The sequence below is a fragment of the Cyprinodon tularosa genome, unplaced genomic scaffold (assembly GCF_016077235.1).
Source record: "Cyprinodon tularosa strain WSP-4 unplaced genomic scaffold, ASM1607723v1 ctg261, whole genome shotgun sequence".
Classification (NCBI taxonomy): Eukaryota; Metazoa; Chordata; class Actinopteri; order Cyprinodontiformes; family Cyprinodontidae; genus Cyprinodon; species Cyprinodon tularosa.
Genome location: NW_024038965.1, coordinates 572,349 through 597,405, shown reverse-complemented (window position 1 = coordinate 597,405; position 25,057 = coordinate 572,349). Strand labels below are relative to the sequence as shown.

General features: G+C 40.1%; 1 protein-coding gene across 16 annotated transcripts in view; it reads left to right on the top strand.

The window, feature by feature from the left end:
- The window catches only part of LOC119785995 (band 4.1-like protein 1), a 136,613-nt gene extending 114,212 nt beyond the window's left edge, over positions 1–22,401 (top strand). For 7 of the 16 annotated variants that reach the window (XR_005281121.1, XR_005281123.1, XR_005281117.1 and 4 more), the window contains 2 exons: positions 5,162–5,212; positions 6,461–6,548. Coding sequence is in view for 8 of the 16 variants with exons in the window: in XM_038289031.1 (XP_038144959.1) it covers positions 5,162–5,212; positions 6,461–6,820; positions 7,228–7,356; positions 11,118–11,177; positions 15,585–15,680; positions 18,649–18,729; positions 18,845–18,961; positions 19,305–19,310 (900 nt within the window). In the remaining 8 variants the exon portion in view is untranslated. Of the gene's footprint in view, positions 1–5,161; positions 5,213–6,460; positions 6,821–7,227; positions 7,357–11,117; positions 11,178–15,584; positions 15,681–18,648; positions 18,730–18,844; positions 18,962–19,304 lie in introns of those variants that run through there. The other 9 variants (XM_038289031.1, XM_038289025.1, XM_038289024.1 and 6 more) reach the window with 4 other exon arrangements.
- Positions 22,402–25,057: the final 2,656 nt, after the last annotated feature.

The following is a 25,057-nucleotide window of genomic DNA, read 5'->3' as shown; positions in this document are numbered from 1 at the left end:
TAATCCTGACGAGATCCGAAAAACCGTAGCAAAAACTAGCAAGCGGGTGATTATGTATGCTCTCTGTCATTGATTCCAGATATGCTGGTTGTGTATTTAAATTTTTTTTTTTTTTTTTTTTTAGTTCCTCTTTGGTCAAAACCCATCAATGAGATCGCACCAAACAGGAAGTTAATTGCACAAAGGATCCGGTAGATTTCCAAATAAAACACATCCGATTTTAACCCATGATCCTTTTTTTAACTAGTTTAATTAGTTTCTCCCGTATGCCACGACGTAATGCATTGATCTGAAAATCAACCTCAGACGCAACGCACGCAGTGGCGAGGGTTTGATCCGTCAGATGGAGTTAAATCACAAAGGATTCAATGTTGAATCGGGCGGCAGCTAAATGCTAGGCGATGGGTAGCAGCCTAAACGTTGCAATTTCACATAATCCTGACGAGATCCGAAAAACGTAGCAAAAACTAGCAAGCGGGTGATTATGTATCTTCACTAAGTAAATATTATGTAAATAAACCCTACACTTCTCGCTATAAATGTAATCAAAAACCCATTTAAATGCAGAAACTGATTGAAATTATTGATTTTCCCACTAAAAGTTAGAGAAATCTCAGCCATGTTTATAGCAAAATGTTACAGTTTCACATTATCTTGAAAAATCTTTGCAAGAAACGAACAAGCAAGTGAATATGTACATTCCCTGAGTAAATATTCTGGTAACAAACTATACATTTCTCACTAGAAATGTAATCAAAACTCATTTTAATGCAAAAACAAACTCAAGTCATTAATCTTTCCACAAAAAAATGAGCGAATGTCGGCCATATATTTATTTTTTTTCTTCTCCCAGCTGGAATCTTGAAAGTCACGTGACTAGGACGTAAAACAATAGAAAGCGTATAGGTAGAAGAAACGTAACAGTACCACAAAAAAAGGGCCATTAATGTACCTCCACTACGTTTTGCAGTGTGGACCAACGTAGTGGGGGTACATTTTCCCATGAGACTGGGTTGCAGGGGCAGGGAGCCAGCGGGGGACGGAGCGACCGAACCCGACCCAGTGGCAGTAGCCTGGACACCGGTGGCCCCGTGCTTCCCCCCGCCTGCCTTACCGGCCCCCATCCCCCCTCCTCTGGGTGAGGACGGGCAGCTCATGGCTCTCTGCTGAGGTCCGGTCCAGTTAGCGGCCCAGCAGTCCTTCATACCCCCCGCGTCCTACTTTTCAGAAAACTACTGTAATACTTACAGCTTGTGGTTGTGATGGCCTTACAGTCGGAACAGCCCCTCGTTTCAGTAAAAGAAGTTTAGCAAATACTGCTAAACTGTCCAAGATTTTGAAAGCTGTGTTTGGTAAAATGCTTAGAGCAAATGAACAGCTGAGCATCAAACTTTGCAGGGATCTTCCGATAGACAGAAATAATCCATGCCTGTTGAGTCTTCAGATCCTTGGGAAGACTGTAAAAAATCTCCCCTTTCTCTGTGCGGCCTCGAACACCAAATTGTAGGCCAAACAGCTAAACTAGTGTCTTACATCTTCGTGGCCTTTATTCATGTTCTTGGGCCAGTGAACCAGTGAGCTGGTCTGTATGTAAATTCCGGGGCGTAACAAAAGTAGAGGGGAAAACCAAATAAAGCACCGTCCCTGAGTTTACGCCAACTGGGTGCTTAGTTTGGATTCTTCCCCCTTTTATGGAAGTTTAGGATTGTGAGATTTCCAGAGAAAGGAGGTGTAGATGGGGTTTGAACTTCTCTGTACGTCCATTTCACCCACTGAACTATAATTATTCATGTATGACAATGTAAACGCATTTTTGCATTCTATGACCCTTTTAAGGCTGAATGTCTTTTGCAACTTTAGCCCCAACTTTATTGAACTTCAGCATTCATATTGTATTTTTAGTGCCACTTATCTCTTTTCCCTCTTGGCATTAAATATTTCTTTAAACTTTCTACACACTGGATCTTGGACCTTTTCTCTTTTTGTCCATGCCTCCCCTGGGAGCTGGTAGCTTGCTTTGCTCAATTACTGCCTTGTTCACTCATTGTGGGCAGATGGAATATTTTACATCTGGTTACGTGTTCCTGTTATGGTAAAATACACAACTCATATATTTTTACTAATAAACAGAGCAAAAACATGCAAAACAGATAAAATAAATAATAAGCCATTTCAAAGCTACTGGCATAGAAATATATAAAGTCATAGTAATGACTGGGTCCCTTTAAAGAAATATAACATAGAATTTGTAGGAAATTACAAACCTTCCCAGAAATTACAGTTTTCAAGCAAATGTTCATGTGAACTTGAATATTTTTTAATCTGGAAAATTTTCTTTTTGTTTGAAGATCAACAATTGTTTTGTCCTTCAACCTTTGCTAAATGTAAAAATAAGCAATAATAAAAACATCATGAGGCTTCCAGCAGTGAAATCCCAGCTGGCAGTGAGCAGCCAAATAAAGCAGCTCAGTTGCTGGCTCAGTCAGATTTGCTGCTTCTCATTCCACAGCTGCTATCATTGGGAGTTTGCACACATTTGGCACTGGAATGAATTTGAAAAGAATAGACATGACAGCTTTCATCTTTTTCCACCTTTTCATCTTAGTCAGGCTCTTGCGTAGTGGATTAAAAAGGGATGAGAGGAGGTGTTGCACGGCTCTTGGTGTGACAGTCATATCAAGATCTGATTGATCTCATGAAGTGTGGGAAAATAGCAGCAGCTCCTCCAAATAGTCGAGCCATTCTCACTGACTTTAGAAGATATTTAGTAGCGTGTTTTGACCTTGTCTACTTTTGCATTAAATTACTGTTTAAAGTGCAGTTTTGCAACCAACTTGATCTTGTGGGAGAAAGGGGACACTGGTTGATTGTTGTTGTTAATGCTCTAGGAAAAAAGCGTAGAACCTTGGTGACATCAAGTTTGAGTCATAACAGCCACATTAAATTGGGAACTTTAATTTGTTAATCAATATTTTCGATCTCTAATTTGGATTTTCAGCTTTAGGAGACATTCTCGTTAACTTTTCCAACTTCTACCACTGAAGTACGAAGGAATGAGGCTATAGCGGGTTTTCTATTGATGTAGTACAATGGATTTTGGCTAAATATTAATGGTTTTTTGTATGTTGTTTTAGAATTAGATGCCTGAAATATAAACAAAATTGTTGGGTAAGTGAGCTTGACACTTCCTAACTGAACTGAACTCAGGTAAGACAGACAGTGGAATACTTAAATGGCGTTTCGGTCCACAGAGGAATCCAATAGAAGTCTGAAGACAGGTGGACAAACAGATCAGACTGGGCAGGCAGGCTCAAAAGTCTAAAAACAAACAGGTCAGGATTAGACAATCAGAACACTATAGAAACGCTAGAGAACTCTCAACATCAAAGGCTCAAGAATAATCTGGCACTAATGGCTGGAAAACAGGCGACTTAAATAGGAAACCGGAGCAGGCAGATAATGAGTGATGAGGAACAGGGCAGAGCTAGACAGGTGAATTAAATGAGCAATCAAGCCAGTCATCAGCATCAAAATCAAGACATGAACATTAGTAATGCTAAGCTTGAGTCAGTCTGCTCGACAAAGCATTGATCTTTTTACAGCGTAACTTAGCAGTGTTTTGACCAGGTCCCTCTAACTGTGACCACTGCTAGCAAGGTCTCTTGTTATTTGTGCCGAGAAAAATTGAATAATTTTGGCAATTCTGCTCATTAAGCATTTCAAATTGATCAGAATCAAGGCTGAAACCATGTGTTTTTAATAAAAGATCGATTTGATTGAGGGACATCATATTGACATTTGCAAAATTGACCAGGGCCAGGAATAATATGAGTTTACATTTAGCAAGAGTGTATAAATTATTTGGAAAAAGTTTTCAACATAAACATCCTATCTTTATTATAAAAGACAATCAGATGCAGCAGGTAATAGACATGGACATAACATGCAGTGTATGCATAAATCTGACAACGCCCAGGGTTCTGTTGATTTTCTAACATTACACTTGGATGCACTTAGATTTAGGATGAGCCCATCCTGCAGCAGCAGGGATAGATAGCACATCTGTGTGCTCTGCTCAGCTACACTGCATGTGACATGGCATGTGAACACTGTGCCAAGTGCAATTTAACTATAGTGTTCCTTGTGTGCACATTCTGTGATGCATTGGTGGGTTCAACAAGGACTAACAGCTCCTAGTAGCAGTAATACCTTAAATAAAATAGTTATTCACATCGGGATTGTTTTCGGCTGAGCACACAAATGAAATGGGTTGGTCAGGCTGGAATTGAATTGGTCTTTATGTCAATGTGGTCAGTTTTGGTCTGGCTGGATGTTCTGGGCCCGGTCTTTACTTCTGTCTATAACTCCTGGTCAGCAGGGTGAACTAAATACCCTGGAACATTGTTTAAACATGTCCCTTGAGAGTTATAATATCTTTTCCACAGTAGCGTTCTCTCCTCGCGACAGGTTCTGGTACTCTTGCCTGTATTGTTTCTTTAATTTTTGTTGGCTTGCGATACTCTCTCATGGGCCTTGGGTGAAAGTCTTCACTAAGCAACTAGAAATGTTCCTTTTTTCACTATGCCTCCAACATGGCCACACTCTTCACTTGTAACCTCGAAAATCTTCAGCAACTAGCTAGGCAAGCTATTTGTTAAGATGTGAGTCACTAACAATCAAACCTCTTGTGTCTTTTAGCCATAAGGTGATGTTGGTTGCAGCACTCTCTTGATGTGATTTCTGTTCTAAAGAAAACTGCATGAATTTATTTTGTTTTGTTAAACTTACCAAAATGCTTCAGATCACTTTTGTGCTTTATCAGATTCACCTCTTAACTGTCTTCTAGACTGAATACTATGTGCTTTGCTGACATAAATCATGCTTGAAATTTGTGCCCAGATTCAGATTTTGGAGCCTTGGATCTGGCTGAATTTCTTACCTAAACTTGGGCTTAAGAAATAGAACCTGAGGAAAATAGCTAAGGTTTATTTAGGTTTTGAAAATAAAAGCATTACACATTATCTTTCAATATTAGTGCCGAGTTTAGGTTTGCTGTGTAGTATGCCCTGTTTGGATTTCCTGTTTCTGCCATGCTTCCAGTCCCTTTCAGTTCTACTAACCTTTGATTGCTCCCTCTGCTCTTTCCTTGCTTCCTCTGCAGGAGCCTGTCTCTACTCCCGCCATATACGAGGAGCCTTTTGCTGACTTTAAGGTTATTCTTTTATAAAATCATCTTTGCATGCTCACCCTATGCCTTTTTTCCCTCTGCATCTCTCCTCTCTGACACACATCCCTCGTAACACACAGCATCAACTATTTATTATTAAAAATGTTCGATACCCTAGCAGCTGTAAGCAGTGTTTTGTTTTCATAGGCTACTCTGCTCTTCGTAATAAGTGACTGTGTGGTCTGAGTGGAACTCCTTGTGATTTTATTGCTGCTAACATGATGTGATACATAGTGTTATTCAATAAAAACATGTACCTTATAGCAATCTTAGTGGCTGCAAGGTCACTCTTACATCACTCTTTGCCTTGGAAGCTGTTCTCTGAGTAAAGATAACTTAAAGTTAGGTATTCTCAGCAACTGTAAGGCGTTTAGGAATAAGTTAGAGGAACCAAAGAGCTTTGAGAAGGTAAAAGGAAGGTGTTAAGTTCCCCTGCAGTTCATCTATGCAGTAACAGTATGAGAAAGAAGGCTTTAAATAAACATTGTCAATGCATTCTCAGATCTGTGTGCTTTGAAACTTTTGATGCTTATCTGACTGAAGCCCCTCCTTGTCCACCCTGTCAGTTAAGATGAACACTAATGAATTAGTAGGTTTGCACTTGGTCCATCCTCTATCCATGTCCAGATGATAGACTGAATATAGCTTTCTGAGATGTCCAAAGCTTGGGATACTGTATCTATTTGATTAAGCAGTATCAGATTAAAGGTGGTGAATACATAGATACACCTTTTTCAGATTATTGATTGCTGTTTAAAAAAAAAAACATGTACTTCATTCTTTGCATGGGTTTACTACACAAAATCTCATTGGCATTTGAATTGTTTTACATGATTACAGCATTAAAAGGTTTGTTTGGTAAGAATAGTTATACAATTTTGTGGTAAAAACACTAATAAACCTTCAACACCTTAAAGACTTACTATAGTTACAGTTGATGCGCTAACCTTATAAAATAGATTTCACATGAAGTGTTTGATATATTTTTTTTTTTATTCGAAAAAAGAGAGTATGTTGTTTGTCTGAATTTATTTGAAGCATTACAGACATTCCAAGAGCTGTTTTGTTATTAATTTATTGCGTGCACCGGGTCTAAAGACTCTTCATTCTTCAGAAGCATCATAGAAATCCTCTGCAAAAAAATGGACCCCTCTCCCAACTCCCTGCCATATCTATCCTCCAAGTGAGTCATATTATAACGTGGAGGCGATCCTTTGTCTGTACTTACACCAGAGAGAGCCTGGGGAAAGGCGTCCTCAACCGAGCCTTGCCTCGGAGGAGGAGCAGGAGCGAGATACTCTGGCTTCCATGAAGGAAACACAGCTGGGCATTGAGCGCAAATGCTCCAGCATGACGGTCAGCTCCACATCAAGCCTGGAGGCAGAGGTGGACTTCACCATCATCACGGACCTCCACTCGGGAATGGAGGACTTTTCTAAGGGGCTGTCAGAGATGGGAGAGAGGGGGCGGCAGCCAGAGGTTGGACGTGAAGACTTTGAGGAGACTTCCAGGTTCTACTCTGCCCGTCTGATGGGCTCCAGGGATAAGTTCCCTATGGAGGAGAGGCTTCCTGAGGAGGGAACCCATCATGAGGTAGATGGATGAAAAAATATCTTCCCTTATCCTCATCATCTCATGCTGGATTCATCCTACCTTGCTGGAAATGCTGCCTTGTTTGCTTGCTGAGTTAAAATTTTGTTTTTTATTTGTTTTTCAATATTTCATGTTTGGTTTATTTCATGTTGGGTTTTTAATCCTCCAGCCTTAATTAAAGCTTTGTTTCTGTGTTTAATCCACATTTATTTTTTAAACTCAACATTGCCCTGAATTTTACATTCCTTACATCATCATTTTGCTGTTATTTATTTGCAAAAACAATAATAAAATAATCATTTTACGTTTTTTTTTTCTTTGAGTGAAGTGTTATTTGTCTTCCTTTAAATAGCAGGGGTAAATAGCTGGCTTCTGATTGTAGTAAATATACCGTGTTCTTTCCACAGCCTCCAGTGGCAAAGAAAGACGCCAATGCTGTGAGTGTGGCCCACAAGCTAAAGAGGGCAGACACCCGGACGGAAACGCACACCAATGGATCAGAGGTTCACCAGAACATCATTGATGTCTCACCACAGGTTAGTAACACCAGACAAACCTGTGTTTTATTTGGATTTTATACAGAGAGCAACGCAGTAGGTGGTTGGATACATGGCTCTTAAAGTTTTAATGAAAACAATACTTCCGAAAGGTTTTGGGTTACTTTGTATGCCGACTCCTTCAGTTTGATACCCCTAAAATGAATACAGAAAGCATTCAGTGAAACAGGCCTATTAGTGTTTAGTTAAATCTCAATATTAATCCAGCTGTTTTGTGAGCCATATGTGAATCGTGCTACTAGATAGAACAGAGGTGTTGTCAAACAGCAGCACCGCATGGAGAGCAGAGCTGTGATCGGGGAGTTGAAAAATCAGAACTTTTCTATTATATGGTGTTGCAGCAACCAATCAGGGACTGGTTGTGACATATGTTAAATAAGTTCTTCTTAGACAAAGATTTTGTCAGTTAACAATGAATAAAAAGAAAATGTTAAGAAGGATAAAAATAATTAATCATCTGTAGAGCTTTTAGTTGGATTTAAAAAGAATCCATTCTAATGTAGCCCTGGAAGGACTGTTAAAGCCGTCCCTTATCTCCAGCAAAGATCCCAGTCTGTCACTACCCACTCCCCTGCATTGATGCTTTCTGTGAAGGTAGCTTTACAAGGAAGTACTGCTGAATGCAGCCAACATTCAGATGTATCACTGGATGAACCAAAGTGGACTCTTTTTTTCAGGGTTTCCCTTGCTTTTCCAAAAACTGAACGTCTCTCCAGATCATCAAAATAAGTGGTCCTCCTAACTGGCTGTGCTACCTACTTGTCTCCATTTTCACTTACCGGTTTATGAGTGATGCAAACAGCAACTTTTAACCGAGCGTACGCAAGGAGAAATGGGTTCACGCATGCTCTCGCGCGTTTAATAGGCTTTCCCTCTTGGGAGTAAGTACAAGGTTGTGCATGTGCATTATTATTTTCTTTTAAGTGGAGAGGGTGGGTGTTTAAAAAAAAAACTTGAAAATTCTCTACAATAAATGCTCCTGTTAAAAGATTAAATAAAATACTCATTTTATTATCAGTTATTGTACGTTCCACATTTGGGGAATCATTAATAGCTTTGACTGAGGGGGTATTCATGGTAAGGCAAAATGCCCAAAGGGATACACAAATTAAAAAAGGTTGGGAACAATGGACTTAAAGACTCCTAATAGTAATAAAATAATAGTAATAAATAGTAAAACATCCATTTTTTTAAGCTACTTTGATAGTTAAAAGTTGATTTTAACACTTTTACCTTTATGATAATAAAATGTCTGATATATTTTATTTATAAACCCTAAAATAGAAGGCATTGGAGAGGGTAAAATGAGTAACTGAATTCAGTTCGCTCCAGCTGCTTCATTACTTAGAAAGCACAAAGATATTATGTGAAAGAATGACATTTTTTGTTTGAGAAAATCTGCAACTTAATAAATATCTTTTTTCTACAAGGCTCTGTGATACTGAAGCCATAGTCCCAAAGAAATGAGGAATGTAATAGCATCATTAAGGAGTGATTAAAGTATTGACAGTATATTAACGAGAGGGATGAAAGCAGGTGTGACTGCCATTCATCTCCGGAAGCGGAGAAATGAGTGCAGACTGGCTGTCCCACAGGTGCCTTATTAAAATGTACTCATGGCCAGGCTCTTTAGCCATTCAGCTAATGGTGTGGATTTGCTCAGGAGATGATGGAGAGAGAGAGGGCCCTTTGAAGTGGCACAACAGTGCTGAGTCATAGCTTTAAAGTTCTCAGAGTAAGCCTGAGTGCTCTGTGTGGGTGTGTGTATGCTCCTATTTTGCATGTTCTCACTTGTTCAGGTTTAGGACTGAGTTGTGAATTGAGTATTTAGGTTAGGGGTAGGTATGCTCTGGTTATGGTTAGGTTTATTTCTAGTGTTAGAGCATCAAAAACGTTAAAAATGACAAACTCACTGGAAGTCAGTGGCAGTCACATGCTCCTCACTACATAAAGCAGTAAATGGAGAATGAGATCGTCTTAAATGGATAAAGATCTGCACTAATCTTTGGTGGCCAGCAGGGGGGGGTATTTCACAATATTACATTGTTGCTTCTTGCTGTCTCTGGATTTTATAACAGCCTTTAAATCATATTCAGCTCCTCACTACACAATAAAATCAAACATGTTTGCTTTTAAATATTATGTTTATACAAGGGGTCATAGAATGATTATATAGGGTATATGGTACTGGTCCTTATGGTCTCTGAATAGGGTGTGTAACATTGGTTGGGCTGAAAATTGCATATTTGCTGTTCTATGAGCCCTAATGTAAGCCTGGTTAAAAGCCCCAGAATGAAACAACAGGTTTTTCTTCCTTTTATGGTATGCTATGAATATTTAGATGAGCTGTGCGCTGATTGGTTTACAATATGCAATGCTGCATCATCATAGCAACAAGCACTCACTCACTGAAACAGACATAAAGAGATTGTTGGTATGGTAGGGTGACTGGACGCCCCTTTTTCCTGGACATGTCCTACTTTTCATACCTAAAAAAATATCCGAGGGGAATTTTAAAATCGCAGCAGAACCGAGCCATGAGCTCGGGGGCTGGTCCAGGGCAGGGAGCCAGCGGGGGATTGAGCAACCGGTGACGTAGCCTGGACACCAGCGAATTCTCTTGATATTAAAATTTTTTCATTTGTCAAAGAACTACAACCTAAAACAGCACAGCAATTTAGAGTTACACTTTCTTAGCAGTGCAGTGTATCTTAGGATCTTTGTCTTCAGCTTTATTTATATTATTCTCACTGTCAGCCAGAAGAAAAATAAACACAAAAAATACATTATTTTTTGTACAATGGCCAACAATCAGCTGTGGGATCATAGTGAATAATTTAGGCTGGGTGCAGTGATAAGACCTGAACCTGTTCTTTTCCGAGTGGATCATCAAAACAAGTAGTCTTCCTAATTCTCAATCATTCTGGTGATATGTTTATGTCAGGCCGTCCTAGGTGCTCGTCCGCATTTTCACTTACCGGTGGTGAGTCTGACAGTGAAAAAATTGCAAATCTTCTTTTGGAAACTAAGCTTGTATGAGCGATGCAAACAGCAACTTTTAAACAGCACATGTAGAAATGGGCTTGGGAGCGCCTTCTATCACCTAAAGAAATTCACCAAAAGCACTAATTTCTCAGCAAAACCTTGGAAAACTAATTCATGCATTCATGGCTAGTAGAACTGATTGCTTTTATGGTCTCTTCTTTTTCTTATTTACGCCAAATTGAATTGACTTGCCACTTAAATCTGCTATATGAATAAACTTGCCTTGCCTTGTTTAGGAGCCTGTTAGTTTCCAGTATACTCAGATCTATACCAGACCCCAAAAGTACTAATCAATGACAAATACAGTATTTTAGCTAACAACCACTGACCTAGACTTAATAGAACCAAGGCATTTAATACTTACAGTAGTTGATTTTTTTTTTATCAGGTTCTGTTGAAGAGACTTTGCCATAAGAAACATATTGTTCCTACATGTATAAGGCTTGATAAGTGCATTCTTGGGCAGAAAAACTTTCAAAATACACTTTCTTTTCAATATATCATAGTTCCACATTTGTTGTTGGTTAAATTGATATTTTCTGTGTAGACTTGAACAATCAATGTATAATGAATTCTGTCTGGAGAGCAAACAAATTAATTTGTGTTGTTTTGTGTTCTTATTTGTATGGAGCAATCATCCTGCTGGTAGGAGATAAAAAGCCTTAATCAGGACTTTTTCTGTCTCTCACTTTTAGAACCCTTCAATTGTCAGCTCCACGGAAGCTTCTGTTGTTCCCAAGGAAAATGGCTCCCCTGTAAGTACCTTTGTAGATGACATCCATCACATTGACACTAATTTATGAGTCTGTATGTTGGCTCTGCTGTAGTCTTGACCTCTTTTTGAGTGAGTGTCCAAATGAATCACCTTATGTGAGCCGCAGCATTGTCACTTACTTTTATGGTAATGGTTCATGTCATGAATTTATATGCCTAAATGAGTTTCAGCTAACACATTATTCTGAATAATTGTTCTGTTTTTCAGCAGATGCTTTTCCTTTCCATCAATTATTTCTGCTTTTGCTTAAATTGTCGCCTAACAAAAAGTTATTTGCACATAATTTACAAATATGTAAAACATGAAGACTTAGTGCCGGGTGAAGAGAGGTGCTGAGCTTTCCACTGACCACTACCTGGTGGTGAGTTGGCTCCGGTGGTGGGGGAGGATGCCGGTCAGACCTGGCAGGCCCAAACGTGTTGTGAGGGTCTGCTGGGAACGTCTGGGGGAGGTGGGGGACATTGAGTCCGAGTGGACCATGTTCCGTTCCTCCATTGTCGAGGCGGCTTATCTGAGCTGCGGCCGCAAGGTTGTCGGTGCCTGTCGTGGCGGCAACCCTCGAACCCGTTGGTGGACACCTCCGGTGAGGGATGCTGTCAGGTTGAAGAAGGAGGCCTATCGGGCCTTTTTGGCCTGTGGGACTCCGGAATCAGCTGATGGGTACCGGCGGGCGAAGCGGCATGCGGCTCGGATGGTTGCTGAGGCAAAAACTCGGGTGTGGGAGGAGTTTGGAGAGGCCATGGAGAAAGACTTCCGCACGGCTCCGAAGCGATTCTGGTCTGCCATCCGGCGTCTCAGGAGGGGGAAGCGGTGCAGCACCAACACTGTTTATAGTGGGGATGGTGTGCTGCTGACCTCGACTCGGGACGTTGTGGGTCGGTGGGCGGAATACTTCGAAGACCTCCTCAATCCCACCAACATGTCTTCCATTGAGGAAGCTGGGCCTGGGGGACTCTGGGCTGGGCTCTCCAATCTCTGTGGGCGAGGTCGCCGAGGTGGTTAAAAAGCTCCTCGGTGGCAGGGCCCCGGGGGTGGATGAGATCCGCCCGGAGTTCCTCAAGGTCCTGGATGTTGTGGGGTTGTGTTGGCTGACACGACTCTTCAACATTGCATGGACATCGGGGGCAGTCCCCCTGGATTGGCAGACTGGGGTGGTGGTCCCCCTATTCAAAAAGGGGGACCGGAGGGTGTGCTCCAATTACAGGGGAGTCACACTCTTAAGCCTCCCCGGCAAGGTCTATTCGGGGGTGCTGGAGAGGAGGGTCCGTCGGATAGTCGAACCTCGGATTCAGGAAGAGCAGTGTGGTTTCCGTCCTGGTCGTGGAACGCTGGACCAGCTCTACAACCTCAGCAGGGTCCTGGAGGGTGCATGGGAGTTCGCCCAACCAGTCTACATGTGCTTTGTGGACTTGGAGAAGGCGTTCGACCGTGTCCCTCGGGGGGCCCTGTGGGGGGTTCTCCGGGAGTACGGGGTGCCGGGCCCTTTGATACGGGCTGTCAGGTCCCTGTATGACCGGTGTCAGAGTCTGTTCCACATTGCCGGCAGTAAGTCGGGCTCGTTTCCAGTGAGAGTTGGACTCCGCCAGGGCTGCCCTTTGTCACCGATTCTGTTCATTACCTTCATGGACAGAATTTCTAGGCGCAGCCAAGGTGTTGAGGGGATCCGTTTTGGTGGCCTTAGGATTGCGTCTCTGCTTTTTGCAGATGATGTGGTCCTGTTGGCTTCATCAAGTCGTGATCTGCAGCTCTCGCTGGATCGGTTCGCAGCCGAGTGTGAAGCGGCCGGGATGGGGATCAGTGCCTCCAAATCCGAGGCCATGGTCTTGAGCCGGAAAAGGGTAGAGTGCCTTCTCCGGGTCAGGGGGGGTGTCCTGCCCCAAGTGGAGGAGTTTAAGTATCTTGGGATCTTGTTCACGAATGAGGGAAGAAGGGAGCGGGAGATCGACAGGCGGATTGGTGCAGCGTCTGCCGTGAAGCGGGCACTGTACCGGTCCGTCGTGGTGAAGAGAGAGCTGAGTCAAAAAGCGAAGCTCTCGATTTACCGGTCGATCTACGTTCCTACCCTCATCTATGGTCATGAACTCTGGGTCATGACCGAAAGAACGAGATCGCGGATACAAGCGGCCGAAATGGGTTTCCTCCGTAGGGTGGCTGGGCTCTCCCTTAGAGATAGGGTGAGAAGCTCGGTCATCCGGGAGGGACTCGGAGTAGAGCCGCTGCTCCTCCACGTCGAGAGGAGCCAGTTGAGGTGGCTTGGGCATCTGTTTAGGATGCCTCCTGGACGCCTCCCTGGTGAGGTGTTCCGGGCACGTCCCACCGGGGGGAGGCCCCGGGGAAGACCCAGGACACGCTGGAGAGACTATGTTTCTCGGCTGGCCTGGGAACGCCTTGGGGTTCCTCCTGAAGAGCTGGAAGAAGTGGCTGGGGAGAGGGAAGTCTGGGCCTCCCTTCTCAAGCTGCTGCCCCCGCGACCCGACCCCGGATAAGCGGAGGAAGATGGATGGATGGATGGATGAAGACTTAGTTTGATTTCTCTGTAACAGGAGCCAAAAGTGAACCCATTTGGACACGAGGAACTGGCTTTTGAGTAGAACTTGAAACTTTGTTACAGAAAGAATTGTCAATTTTAGGCCTGAATTATGGAAACAGACTTACATCTGACTGACAGACTTAGGAAGTTGCATTTTACTAAGATCCAATGACCCATCCATCATATTTAGCTGTTCAGTACAATACGTTTTTGTTTGCATCACCTAATATTTATTAGTAAGTAGCATTTCTCTCTAATTCCTCTTGTCTTATTTGATTTTAGGCCAATGTGAAGTTCTTCTTTGTTTCCTTACAGCTTATGGCTGAAACATATAAATGGTTTAGTTCAAAAAATGTATTGGAATTCCTCATCAGTTTGTTGTTTGAGCCCTCTTTCTACTGGACTATTATTTTATTGTCAGTTATTTAAATACATGGTAGCAAATCATTATCATCTGGTTTCAGTAAAAAAAATATTTATGATGGGAACTCCATTTATTTTCTTTACTTCCTTTCTGGTTGTCCTGCAACTATTTTGGTTCAATTTAAATCAAATTTTATCAAAGATTGCTTCCTTAAAATCGATGGAGTTTTCATATCTTTATTTGAGGTTTCTGCAACTGTATCATCAGTTTCCATCTATGTTAGAGGAAACACCTTTATATATCAGCAGATAAGATGCGGATACAGGTTTTGATTTGTATAGTTGCATTGTTATTCCATTTTGTGCAGCATTCTAACATGTTGCACATTTCTTGTGGGGTAAAGTCAGATGAAATAATGGTCACAAAATCTAAAAATCTATTTTACTGCAATCCCTCGAAGATGATCATTGTAAGCCTACAAGCAAAATTAAAGTTTTTGGTAATTGTAGCCCTGTAAGTTGTTGTTCACACCTTTACATTTATACTTCACCCTAAAAAAAAAAAGCATAAAACAAGTTAATTTGGTCTTCCAGCAACCAGTCTATGCACATTTTGGAGGTCTAAGTGGCCAATGTTTAAATTCATGACCGTGAATGTAAATCTGTTTGAAGGTATAGATATTTCAGTTATTTGAAATGCTTTAAGCTGTAGCTTCATATCCAAGAGCATTTCAGTAAATTACTTGGGGTGCTGCCTGTACGTTGTGGATGTGATGAGGTGGCATAAAGCCAGTGAAGCCAGGTCTCTGTCAGACTCTCTGATGTCCAAACATGCAGGTGCACATGGGCCACATGTTTTATAACCTAGTAATGTTCTAACTGGATTCCACCGTGCATTACCCCAGACCCCCATATGCTGCAAGCATGGGTTCAGCCATTAGTCACCTCTTTTATGACATGAAGATTTATCTATGTGCAAACTAGTCAGAGAACTGTTGCTCTCTCTCAAGCCTAATGGAAAGCTCTTATGCTCTTGATGCACCCCAGAATAACTATTTTAGAACAAGCAAGAGCTATGAAAAATAAATGGATTGATTAATTATTAGAAGTTACAATAATGAGGGCCCTTTTAGAAGATTTTGTCACTTAAAATTTGTTTTTTTTCTAGGTTCAAAACATTTGTTTAACAATGTTAATTAATTAAAGTATTTTTTTAGATTAATCAGATAAACATGAAAGTTATCAATAGATTATGCTGAAATAAGAAATAGTTACAACCTTAAAAAAATAGGTTCTAGCTGATAGTACTGCCATTAGTATTTCCAGTATAATAAGTACCTAAAGTGAGATCCTCCTGTTCATTAGGGTATAAGAATCCCCCCTCATGTCTGTGTGACCTCTATGGACCCAGGGACCCTTGACTAGCAGAGCGAAATACTGTATGATGATCACGTTAAAAGTGTGTAAGAGTCTGCCATAATTACTGTCCTGCAGGTAAAAGCAAGTTCCCAAGGGAGGGAGTCTGTTGTGTCTCCTCTGACCATCACGGCTGAAAGTATCACATCAGCGACCACAACACAAGTTACCAAGGTAACACCATCTTTGTATCCTTGGTTACGGTTCAATCACTGGACTTGTATCCTAGTGAAATGGTAATCTCTTTCATAGATAAGAGGATGCAGCCATTTAAGGAGGTTCAGCCCAGTATCTCATGCTCAGTTTGGGTCACTCTAAGTTTTACACACTCTATACTATTCTTTCCCCACTTTAAGCACTGGACAGGACCTCAATTTTAGGGAAAAAGGTCTAAGATTGAGAGTCAAGCTATCGGCAGATCAAAACAGATTCCAGTTCCCACCATATTATAAGAACTTCACTGTTAAGGAATGTCAGAGGGTTAATACTTTGTCTTTTTTTTTACTTTACTTTTAAAAAGCATGATACATTCATCACTGGTTCAGCTTTAGTTTAAATAAGTGGAGTACTGAAACAATCATGTAATGTTTGCAAAAACTGCTTGGACAGTTTGAAAAGTGATTTCAGTTGAAATAAACAGAGATCCAGTTTGGGAACTAGTCCTGCTTTGACAAGCCATGAGCCTAACCTTCTAGGAATTGTTTTTAATCAGTTTCTAGAACCATAGTTTGTTTGACTCCTATGCATTGAACACTAATAGAAGAGTAAATAAGGGGTTTTATTGGATATCTGAGATGAATTTTAAGTAGGAATTGATTTATCCATGTGCCGTTATCATGATAAAAATGAAATCATAGTTCTTAAACCGTTTAACCATGTGTCATATCACATCCACATATTTTAAAGGAGATAGCTACAGGTTTAATTAGAACAAATGGCTTTTTCTAATGCCAACCCCCAATAAACTTTAACAAACATTTGACGTAACTTTAAACCTTGTTGAACTTGTTTTCCTTCTTGTTTGATCTACTTAATTCTAGGATTGAGTATTTGCAAGGATTTTGCAATACGATACGCATTATGATACTTAGGTCACGATACAATATTATCACAATATCTGAATATCACAATATATAGCCATATTCTTACCAGCTGATATTAAAGTAAAATTTAAAGATGAAAAAGCAAGTTCGATATATGTTTATTGGAAGATAATTAGCATTCAGTTTTTTAATTTTTTTTATTTTAGCCATATTGTCTTGAGTCAGTCTACATCTGCCAGTGTGACTGCCTCTACTACAGAAATGGCGATGCACCACACAGCAAAAGGGCTCAATGGTGCCATCTACTAGAGTAGCTGCATCAAAGTAGCATGCTTCTCCTAAATTTTTTAGGAAAATATTTTTCTTTTTTTAATCGATAGCAGAAACTGAAAGATTGATATATCGGGCAGCCAAAAATTGCGATATATTGCCAAAATAAATTTTTTCCCCACACCTCTACCTAATTCTGAGAAATCCAACACTAGGAAGAAATTATATTTTCAGAGCCATCACAGAGCTCCATTTCACCTTTCTTATTTTCTCCATCATCATATGACATTGTTTCACTACAGTTGAATCCATTACCTCATCACTATTAATTTTTCATGCAGCCACTGGAAGTTCAATCCAACTGCAACACACTATACTGTAGGTGTGTTCGTTTTTGGAAGCTGCATCCTCCAAGGACCCGCTCTACCTTGACCGGGTCCTCTGAGGTCCGTGAAAATAAGGAGCCCATAAAAGTTTTGGCTATGGATTCAAACAGGCCCAGCCTTCTACTGCTCTCACCGCCCATACGCCCTGTCACCTTGCAACCATGCTAGTTGACACACAAAGAAGGCAAAGAATGGATACCTAACTTCTCACTATTGTTCTGTTTACTAATTACAATTTCGAGGAGCTTCAGCAGCAGTACCTTCATCACAAATATCAGATTTGTAGTCCCCACACTGCACAGATATTGGAATCTATGCTTAAATGTCTGCGGAACCCATTTGCAGATAAACAGATAAAAGCCTTTCAATAAGTCAAACGATACCCGCCACATATCTGACTCAATGGCCATTTAAAACAACTATTTTGATTAATTTCAGACGGAACTATTCACATATTGTGATTTGTTATTCCTCTGCGCAAGGAGCGGCCGGCTTGCTTGGACTCGCAATGAATCACAGGATAACCAAGGATACGAAGGATACACAGTACCGTCCTTAAAAATGGCAAGAACAAGGCTGCATTTGGCGGGCTCATAACGAGGAGTCTTGCAATCCAAACAGGCCACGGCGGCGCACTATTGCATAATCAGCCGTCAAAAACAATACAGCTTTTGTCCACTGGGGGAGCCAAAATCGACAAAAACCGAAAGTTCTTTAGAACTGCTTTCAGTAACAAATAATTAAAATTTCTCGCCATTTTTTTGGTGTGGCATTTTTATGCTGAGGTTCTTTACAAGTGGTGTAGAATCTGAGTAGAGTTGCTCTACACATCAATACATCAGCTGGTTTCTGAAAGTTACAAGGTTCTGTAAAGTAACTCTGGAAATTATACAGCAATGTACTGATATAACATTTTATTTGTACTTTTAAGTATTTACATACTTTTAAATCCATGTACTTTTGAATACTTAAATATTTTCGAAAGTGAGCACTTTAGTAATTTACCTTGAGTAGATTTTTTGACCGACCAACTTTTGCTTGTAGTTGATTAGTAAGATTAAACTTTGACTAGCAATACTTTTACTCAAAAAATATAGCTGAGTACTTCATCTACCACTGTCTCTAGGTTCTTGGAGTCTCTAGCAGTTCATGCTCTCCTTGTGCTCTCAGATAATATTGGGCAGGATTCAAATGCATGGTGCATTTCTCAAACGTCTATTGGTGAAAAAGGTTTAATAGTGCAATTTTTTCTGCTTTGAATTCTCAGTTTTGCGCTATTTTGTGTTGGTCTGGGACATCAATATCCAACAAAATACATTAAATTCTGAGGTTGTAATATGAATAAAAGTAGAAAACTAAGGCTTTTGAATACCTTTAGAAGGCATGCATATTTGTTAGAATAAGCCAACTTTCTGGCTACTGATTTCTCTTTATGCTCTACAGACTGTAAAAGGAGGTTATTCAGAGACCAGAATTGAAAAAAGGATCATAATCACCGGAGACGAGGATGTGGACCAGCATCAGGTGAGAGAGAGACATAGTTTCCAGGAAACATTTGATCAGTTTGTTCGCATTTAGTTGTTGAAATCACCTATGGCTGCAAGCACTGATGATCTGTTTGGTGTTTTCATGGCTCCAGGCACTCGCCATGGCGATCCAGGAGGCTAAGCAGCAGCATCCCGACATGCTGGTGACGAAAGCAGTGGTTATCAGGGAAACAGAGTCTCCCACAGAGGATCTGCAGCGGAAAGCAGAGGTAACTGGCAGATAGGAGAGAAGGTCACTAGGTTTCATTACTTTAGGTTCAAGTGGTACCATCTAGGCTCAGGGTGTTTCTCTGATGCTAATGACTTTAACAGAAATAGTGGCTGGAATACAGAGAGATGCAAAAAAAGAGGAGTGAGGCTAAAATAGGATCCAGTGTGGATGTGTAGCATGCTAAAGCTCTTTTGACTTTAGCAGTTAGAATTGTGCGTGTTCCGAAAAAGTCTGGAAATGCATGGGATTTTATTTAAGGTATGAAGAAGAAAGACTGAAAATAGATGTTTTTTAAACTACCCTGTTGAAAATTCTCCTAAAAACATTTTGTCTCTCGGCAGTGCTGATCCAACACAACGGCCTCTGAGATGGGGTTGGAGGGAGACCAGAGAGAATCCTCTAGCAGAGAGTCTCCCTCCCCACCAAACTGAACATGACCACCCTCAAAGAGAGGACTCTCTACCCCCCCACTGTGTACTCATAGACCCCTGAACAGACTGCGTTCCAGGAAGCAGCAGATTTCCTGTCTTTTCCCTTTAGACGAAACCAACTGTGACCTGGTCTGGACCCCCTGTCCCGTCCAGCATCATTCCAATCCTCCAGCTTCTTTGGAAACAGGAACCGTCTTTTGTTGGAGGATTCAGCTCGGAATCGGACGTGTTTTGGCTTGTTTGCACCAACGACCCCCCTCCTCAGAAAGGACTTCTTCCTGTTCAAACATCTGCAGTCTTATTGTCTTCATCTTTCTCGCTTCGGTTTGATTAACTGCTGTCTTATTAGCTTTTTACATTTTTACCTATAGATGATCTAATTTATGTTCAGTGTTTGCCTGTTTATGAATTATATCAGATGATTATAGTCTGCATGATTCAAATAATAATAGCAGAGGAAATGAGAAAGAATACCTACACAGACAGGTTCCATAAAAACATTGTCAGGGTCTGGTACCAGCCTCCATTTACAGAACATCCTTGTCCTCATCCCAACCTGACTTTGAGCTTTTAGTGACAGCAACAATGGAGATGCTGCTCACCTTGTTAGGGTTTGTAGAGAAATTTTTAATATAAATATTACGTGCTCTAAGTTTTGCAGATTTGATGGTATATTTTTACTTTTTATTTACTTGACTTTGGTTTAATCTGAATTTCTTGTGTTTTTTAAATTTTTAAGTTTTTTTTTTTTTCTTGTTGACTCTTCTAAATGCTGTTACACTGGAGATTATTGTGTGTCTTGGGGAAACATTGCTAGGTATTGGCCGGTTGCCATTATCAGGGTTGACCAAGTAGGTTTCAAAATAAGTACAATTTTCCACCGTAATGTTACAGCCTATTTAGATGCTTTTAATACATAATACATAGAAAAGTTACACTGGATTTTAATTCAGAGTTCTGTTGCTGCACACTGACAGCCAGATGGCTGAAAAATGGCGCATATGTTAGTCTCATACTTGCACAAATGACTTGTTTTAAGAAAACCCACTAGAGTTATGGAACTTAAAGCAGAACCTCCATCAATGTAATGTTATTTTAAAACTCATTGGTTCAAACTGGTTGGAAAATAATTACAAACAAAAGCATTTAGTTCAAGTAATTCCTTTTTGTATTAAACTTTCCCAATCCTACAGTCAAGCTGTTATACGAAGTTATCTGATTGACTCATTCCTAGATCTCACTAAGAAACTGTGAATCTATCTTAACTTGTCGTTCAGGTTTATTAGGCCACTTAGATGGCTCAGCACTAACTGCTGCCCAAAAAAGCGACCTCCTTCAGTCTATGCAATATTTGGAGGTGATCGCTACTTCTACCCAGCTAAAAACCCTGGTTTTGTCCATATTTAACCACACTGTAAGATTTTGTGAATCAAAATTAGCATTAAGTGGAAGTCTTGTGTCTGGTCAGTACACAGAATGTTTTGGTTATTTTCAGCTATAAATATATTACTCTTAACTGATGCTGTTCATCCTGCTAACCTTTTTTGGAGCAAGAATAAGTAGCCGATCCTATTTCAAGCATTTCGTGGTATGATAATCAAATCTTTTCAAAATAACAATACAAACTAGTATAGTTTGGATCATATTATTTTAACACAGTCCTTGTAAAGTAAAAAAAAAAAAAAAAGCACCGGACTTGTATGACTTTCTCTCTGATTTCTGTTAAATGAACTTATGCTGTCATGGTGTGGACTTTGGGTTTATATTTAAAAGCAGCGGTGTATGTTGAAGTTCTCCCTAGAGATACAGTGTCGTGCAAAAGTATTAAATCCCCTAGAACCTTTAAACATGTCACATTACAAATGATTTTATTAAGGGAAGTAAAAATAAATGGGCGAATACATGTGCACACCAGACTTAAGGTTTCTGTGGTTCTATGATGAAATAGGTTGAAAACAAATCCTGTAAAAGCTGAGAGCATACAGGCCGATCCATATAAAGCATAGCGTGTTGCCCTGTCACATACATCATTATGTTCTGAGTGACCTTTAATGCTATACTATGCATCACAAATCAGTCATGAGAATCCCTGATTGAGCCCTAACCTTTGTTAATCCTAATTGAGTCTGTGCTACTGTTAGTCGAGGCAGTGAAGCTCTCTGCTCGTGAGGTTTTGCAATAAGCTGCCATCTTTCCCCATCTTCTGTCCTCTGAAGGGAGAAAACTGTGATCTCTCACATGTACCGAAGCGTAACCAAAACCGAATAATAATAATAACAATGCACAGCTGTGGAGTGAGGAACTTTTCCAGCAATTGTGACCATGCTTTTGTGGCCCTCAATCATCCCCCACTACCCCCACATGAAACTACTGACCTGCTCCAGACACACCTGTGGACACAAGAGTCCAGACCTGCTACCTTGTATATTCTATTTTACTCTGTTTTATTTTCTATTGGTCACATGACACTGGACTGTTGTGAAGGCAGAGTTTGGAGCAGATGCTTTGTAAACTAATTAGGAAGCTGCTCCTGGAATAATTAAGGCATCAAGAAGAAAAACTGAGCTGCAGTATGAAGGTTTGGATTTCTTTTGTATTTTCGTCAAACAGTTGATGCATTGGGTGCAATAGAGAGAAGAATACAAATGGGTGCCTTAAGTTTTGGGTTGATTTTTATGGAAGTAGGAGCAGAGCCTATTAGCTGAAAGTTTCTAAGATGAGAAAGAGGTTATCTAGAAAGAACTACTGACATTAGAAAACTGGAAAAAGGAACGAAATTATGTCCTGATACGGGGGAATGCATTTGTTGAAACTATCACCATGAGGATAAGCAGTGTATCCACAGTGAAGGCCATTAAACTGCTGTGCCACTAAGCCTCCACCTTCAGTTCTCCACTGCCGTTAGCTCTACATTCCCCTAGTGCTTGGTGGTGTGTATGTGCTGTGTTTGCATTCAGTTCTGACAGGAAATATACCTGCATCAATAAATGTCTCACTATGATTCAAACCATGTCTCTGCTTCTGAAATGAAAGGGCACAGATGGGGGTGGGAATTGTAAAATAATGGTCTCCTTTGTGACTATTATGTGACAATGTTGGCAAAAAAAAAAAATGTGTTCTACAAAATGCACTGAAAGGAAAATGAGTTTTCTTTCACTGCCATCATGTGGTGAGGTTTGTAAACCAAAGCAGAAAAGCAGGCCAGATTATTTCTAAGCCCTTGCTGCCATCTAGTGTTTTTTTGTGGAGCCAACCAAGCAAAAGACCAAACCTCAGGAAAACAGTAGCATACAGTGGTCTGCTAAAGCATTAATATGCCTTACATTTTTAGAGGTTTTATACAAAAAAAGTATTTATCCTATTCCATAAAATCCCAAAAAAGTACAAGATTCGCTATTATAACAATTGAAAAAATGTAGAAAACTTGGTATGAAATATTTTCCAAGAAGGGATAAATAATAAATGAAATGTTGCATTACGTTTATTGCAGGAAGCAGACATAATGGAAGTCTCATAGCTCCGAACCTTGGTTTAATTGGCCTAAATTGCATAAAAAGTACTTAGGAACTTCCTTTCCCCTGTTCCTTTGGGTCAGACCTTTGAAAGGCAACATAAACTAATTCAAACACAAATAGCTTTTTCTTTTCACACCAGCTGGCTTCCATTCTCAAGGAGTACGTACTTAGAGAGGAAACACAAAGAAAAGAACGTTCATAGAGCTTTGTGGGGAAATAAAGTTAGTGTATATTTCTTAGTGGTGAAACTGCCTTTATCAAAGTAAGGACAATTTAAGTCTGTTAGTTTTTTTGTTTTTTTTTACATTTCCATAAACTCAAACGTCCTTTAAGGAAAATAACCTAATAAATTCATAATAGTTTAAAAAATGTAGTTTCACTCAATTTCTAATTTTGCATATGAAATAAAAGGTCTTATTGATCATTTCTGATGAAAAAAAATAATAATAATAAAACGAAACTAATAATTATAATTAAAGTCTGGATTATGAATTGATGGAAAATTTTATTGTTTTAAAATCAGAGTTTTCTTCAAACTTTCTGACGAATGAAATAAAAACATACATTTTTAATTATTTAAATTAGATTATTTTTTTTTTCATTAGATGATTGTTTTGATGATTGTTTTGTTCATCTACAAGTAACTGTGTTCTTTGTGAGGATTGGGTACCTCCTAACACTCTGCCCTATACAGAAAATGGCATTGTGATGTAGCCTATTGTTAAAACTTGGGTCTTAAATAATTGATATTTTAGAAAGAGAGGCTCATGGAAGAAAGGTTTCTGTGGTATTTTCATATTTTGCATGAAAAAGGTCTCTGGTTCAAAGTCGGGCTAAAACAAGTGGTCAAGATTCTGTAAATCTTTCAATAACTGGGCTAATAAGGAAATCTGTGGTGCATTCGTCAGAAAATCGGATCTGCATTCAAGTCTCAGTAGAAACTTAATCATGGCCTTATTTGATTTGCCCAAGCATCACTTTAAAGGAAATCAGCTCTTTAACTGTTTTATATTGCACTAAATCATATAGCTAACCCAGAAAGCAGCTCTTCATTTATAACATGTAGACTGGTTGGTATTAACAGACTCACAGCTTTGTGTTGTTCTATAAATCAGTTTCTTTATTCACACAGTATAAACAACAAACAGCAACAGAGGGACGCCTCCTGCGGAGCGTATACAGACAGTGAAAGCAGTACATCTCTGAAGGGCTGATTTAGACAGAAGCAAAGACACGGGGCTGATAATGCTTCAGCACACAGAAACCTACCAGATGCATGGACCTCACATGTTCCTAAAGCCATTCGGTCGCTTTGCAGGTGGACAGTAGAAAGACGACAGTCATGTACAAGTACAGTTATGCTGAGCAACAGTTTACAGTATGAAACAAGAGTTGTTTACATAAAAACTGAGTAAATCATCTCTTTAGAAAGGTTTCTTTTCATATAAATGATCTGAAGTGTACAAAACGGTATATTACACATTTTTGATGCATGATCCCCAGTAGCATACAGTACACTTCCCTTCAAAGTACTACAAACTACTTAACTGGATTACAAGCTACAATGAGACTGCAGCGTACTCCAGGTGGCACAGCAGTCCCAAATGGCATCAGGAGACTATGGAAAAAAGGAAAATATTAGCAGCATTGTCTTAAGATCATCCGCCTAGAAAAATTCACCCAGCCTTTAAAGGCCGGCAAATTTCCCAGATAAACAGCAAAATGCCGCTCAAACCTCTGTAACGTCGGCAAAGGATGTGCTCCAACTCCTAAACACCTAATGTTAATATCATTCCAGCAGAGCTTGAGCACTGCTGCCGCTGCTGCTTCAAAGTTATATGCTTTTAGTGTTTCTGGACATACGCAATAAGTTAAGGCTCTTTAAGGACCTGAGGATTCTGAACATATGATGAGGCACACAGAAGGCAAAGAATAGCTCTAGACACAGGGCTAACTGAAAGAATGAGGGGCATGAGAGGCAGCCATGAGGGTACTGCAATCAGTAGAGATGAGGGATCGCGGTGCAGAACCGAGAGGAGAGACGCCCTACATACCATCTTTAACAACCTCTTTCATAAGGACTAGTTGAAGCACTTCATCATATTTAGGATATTTGAATTAGCTTGGAAGGAATTCACAGAAAATATG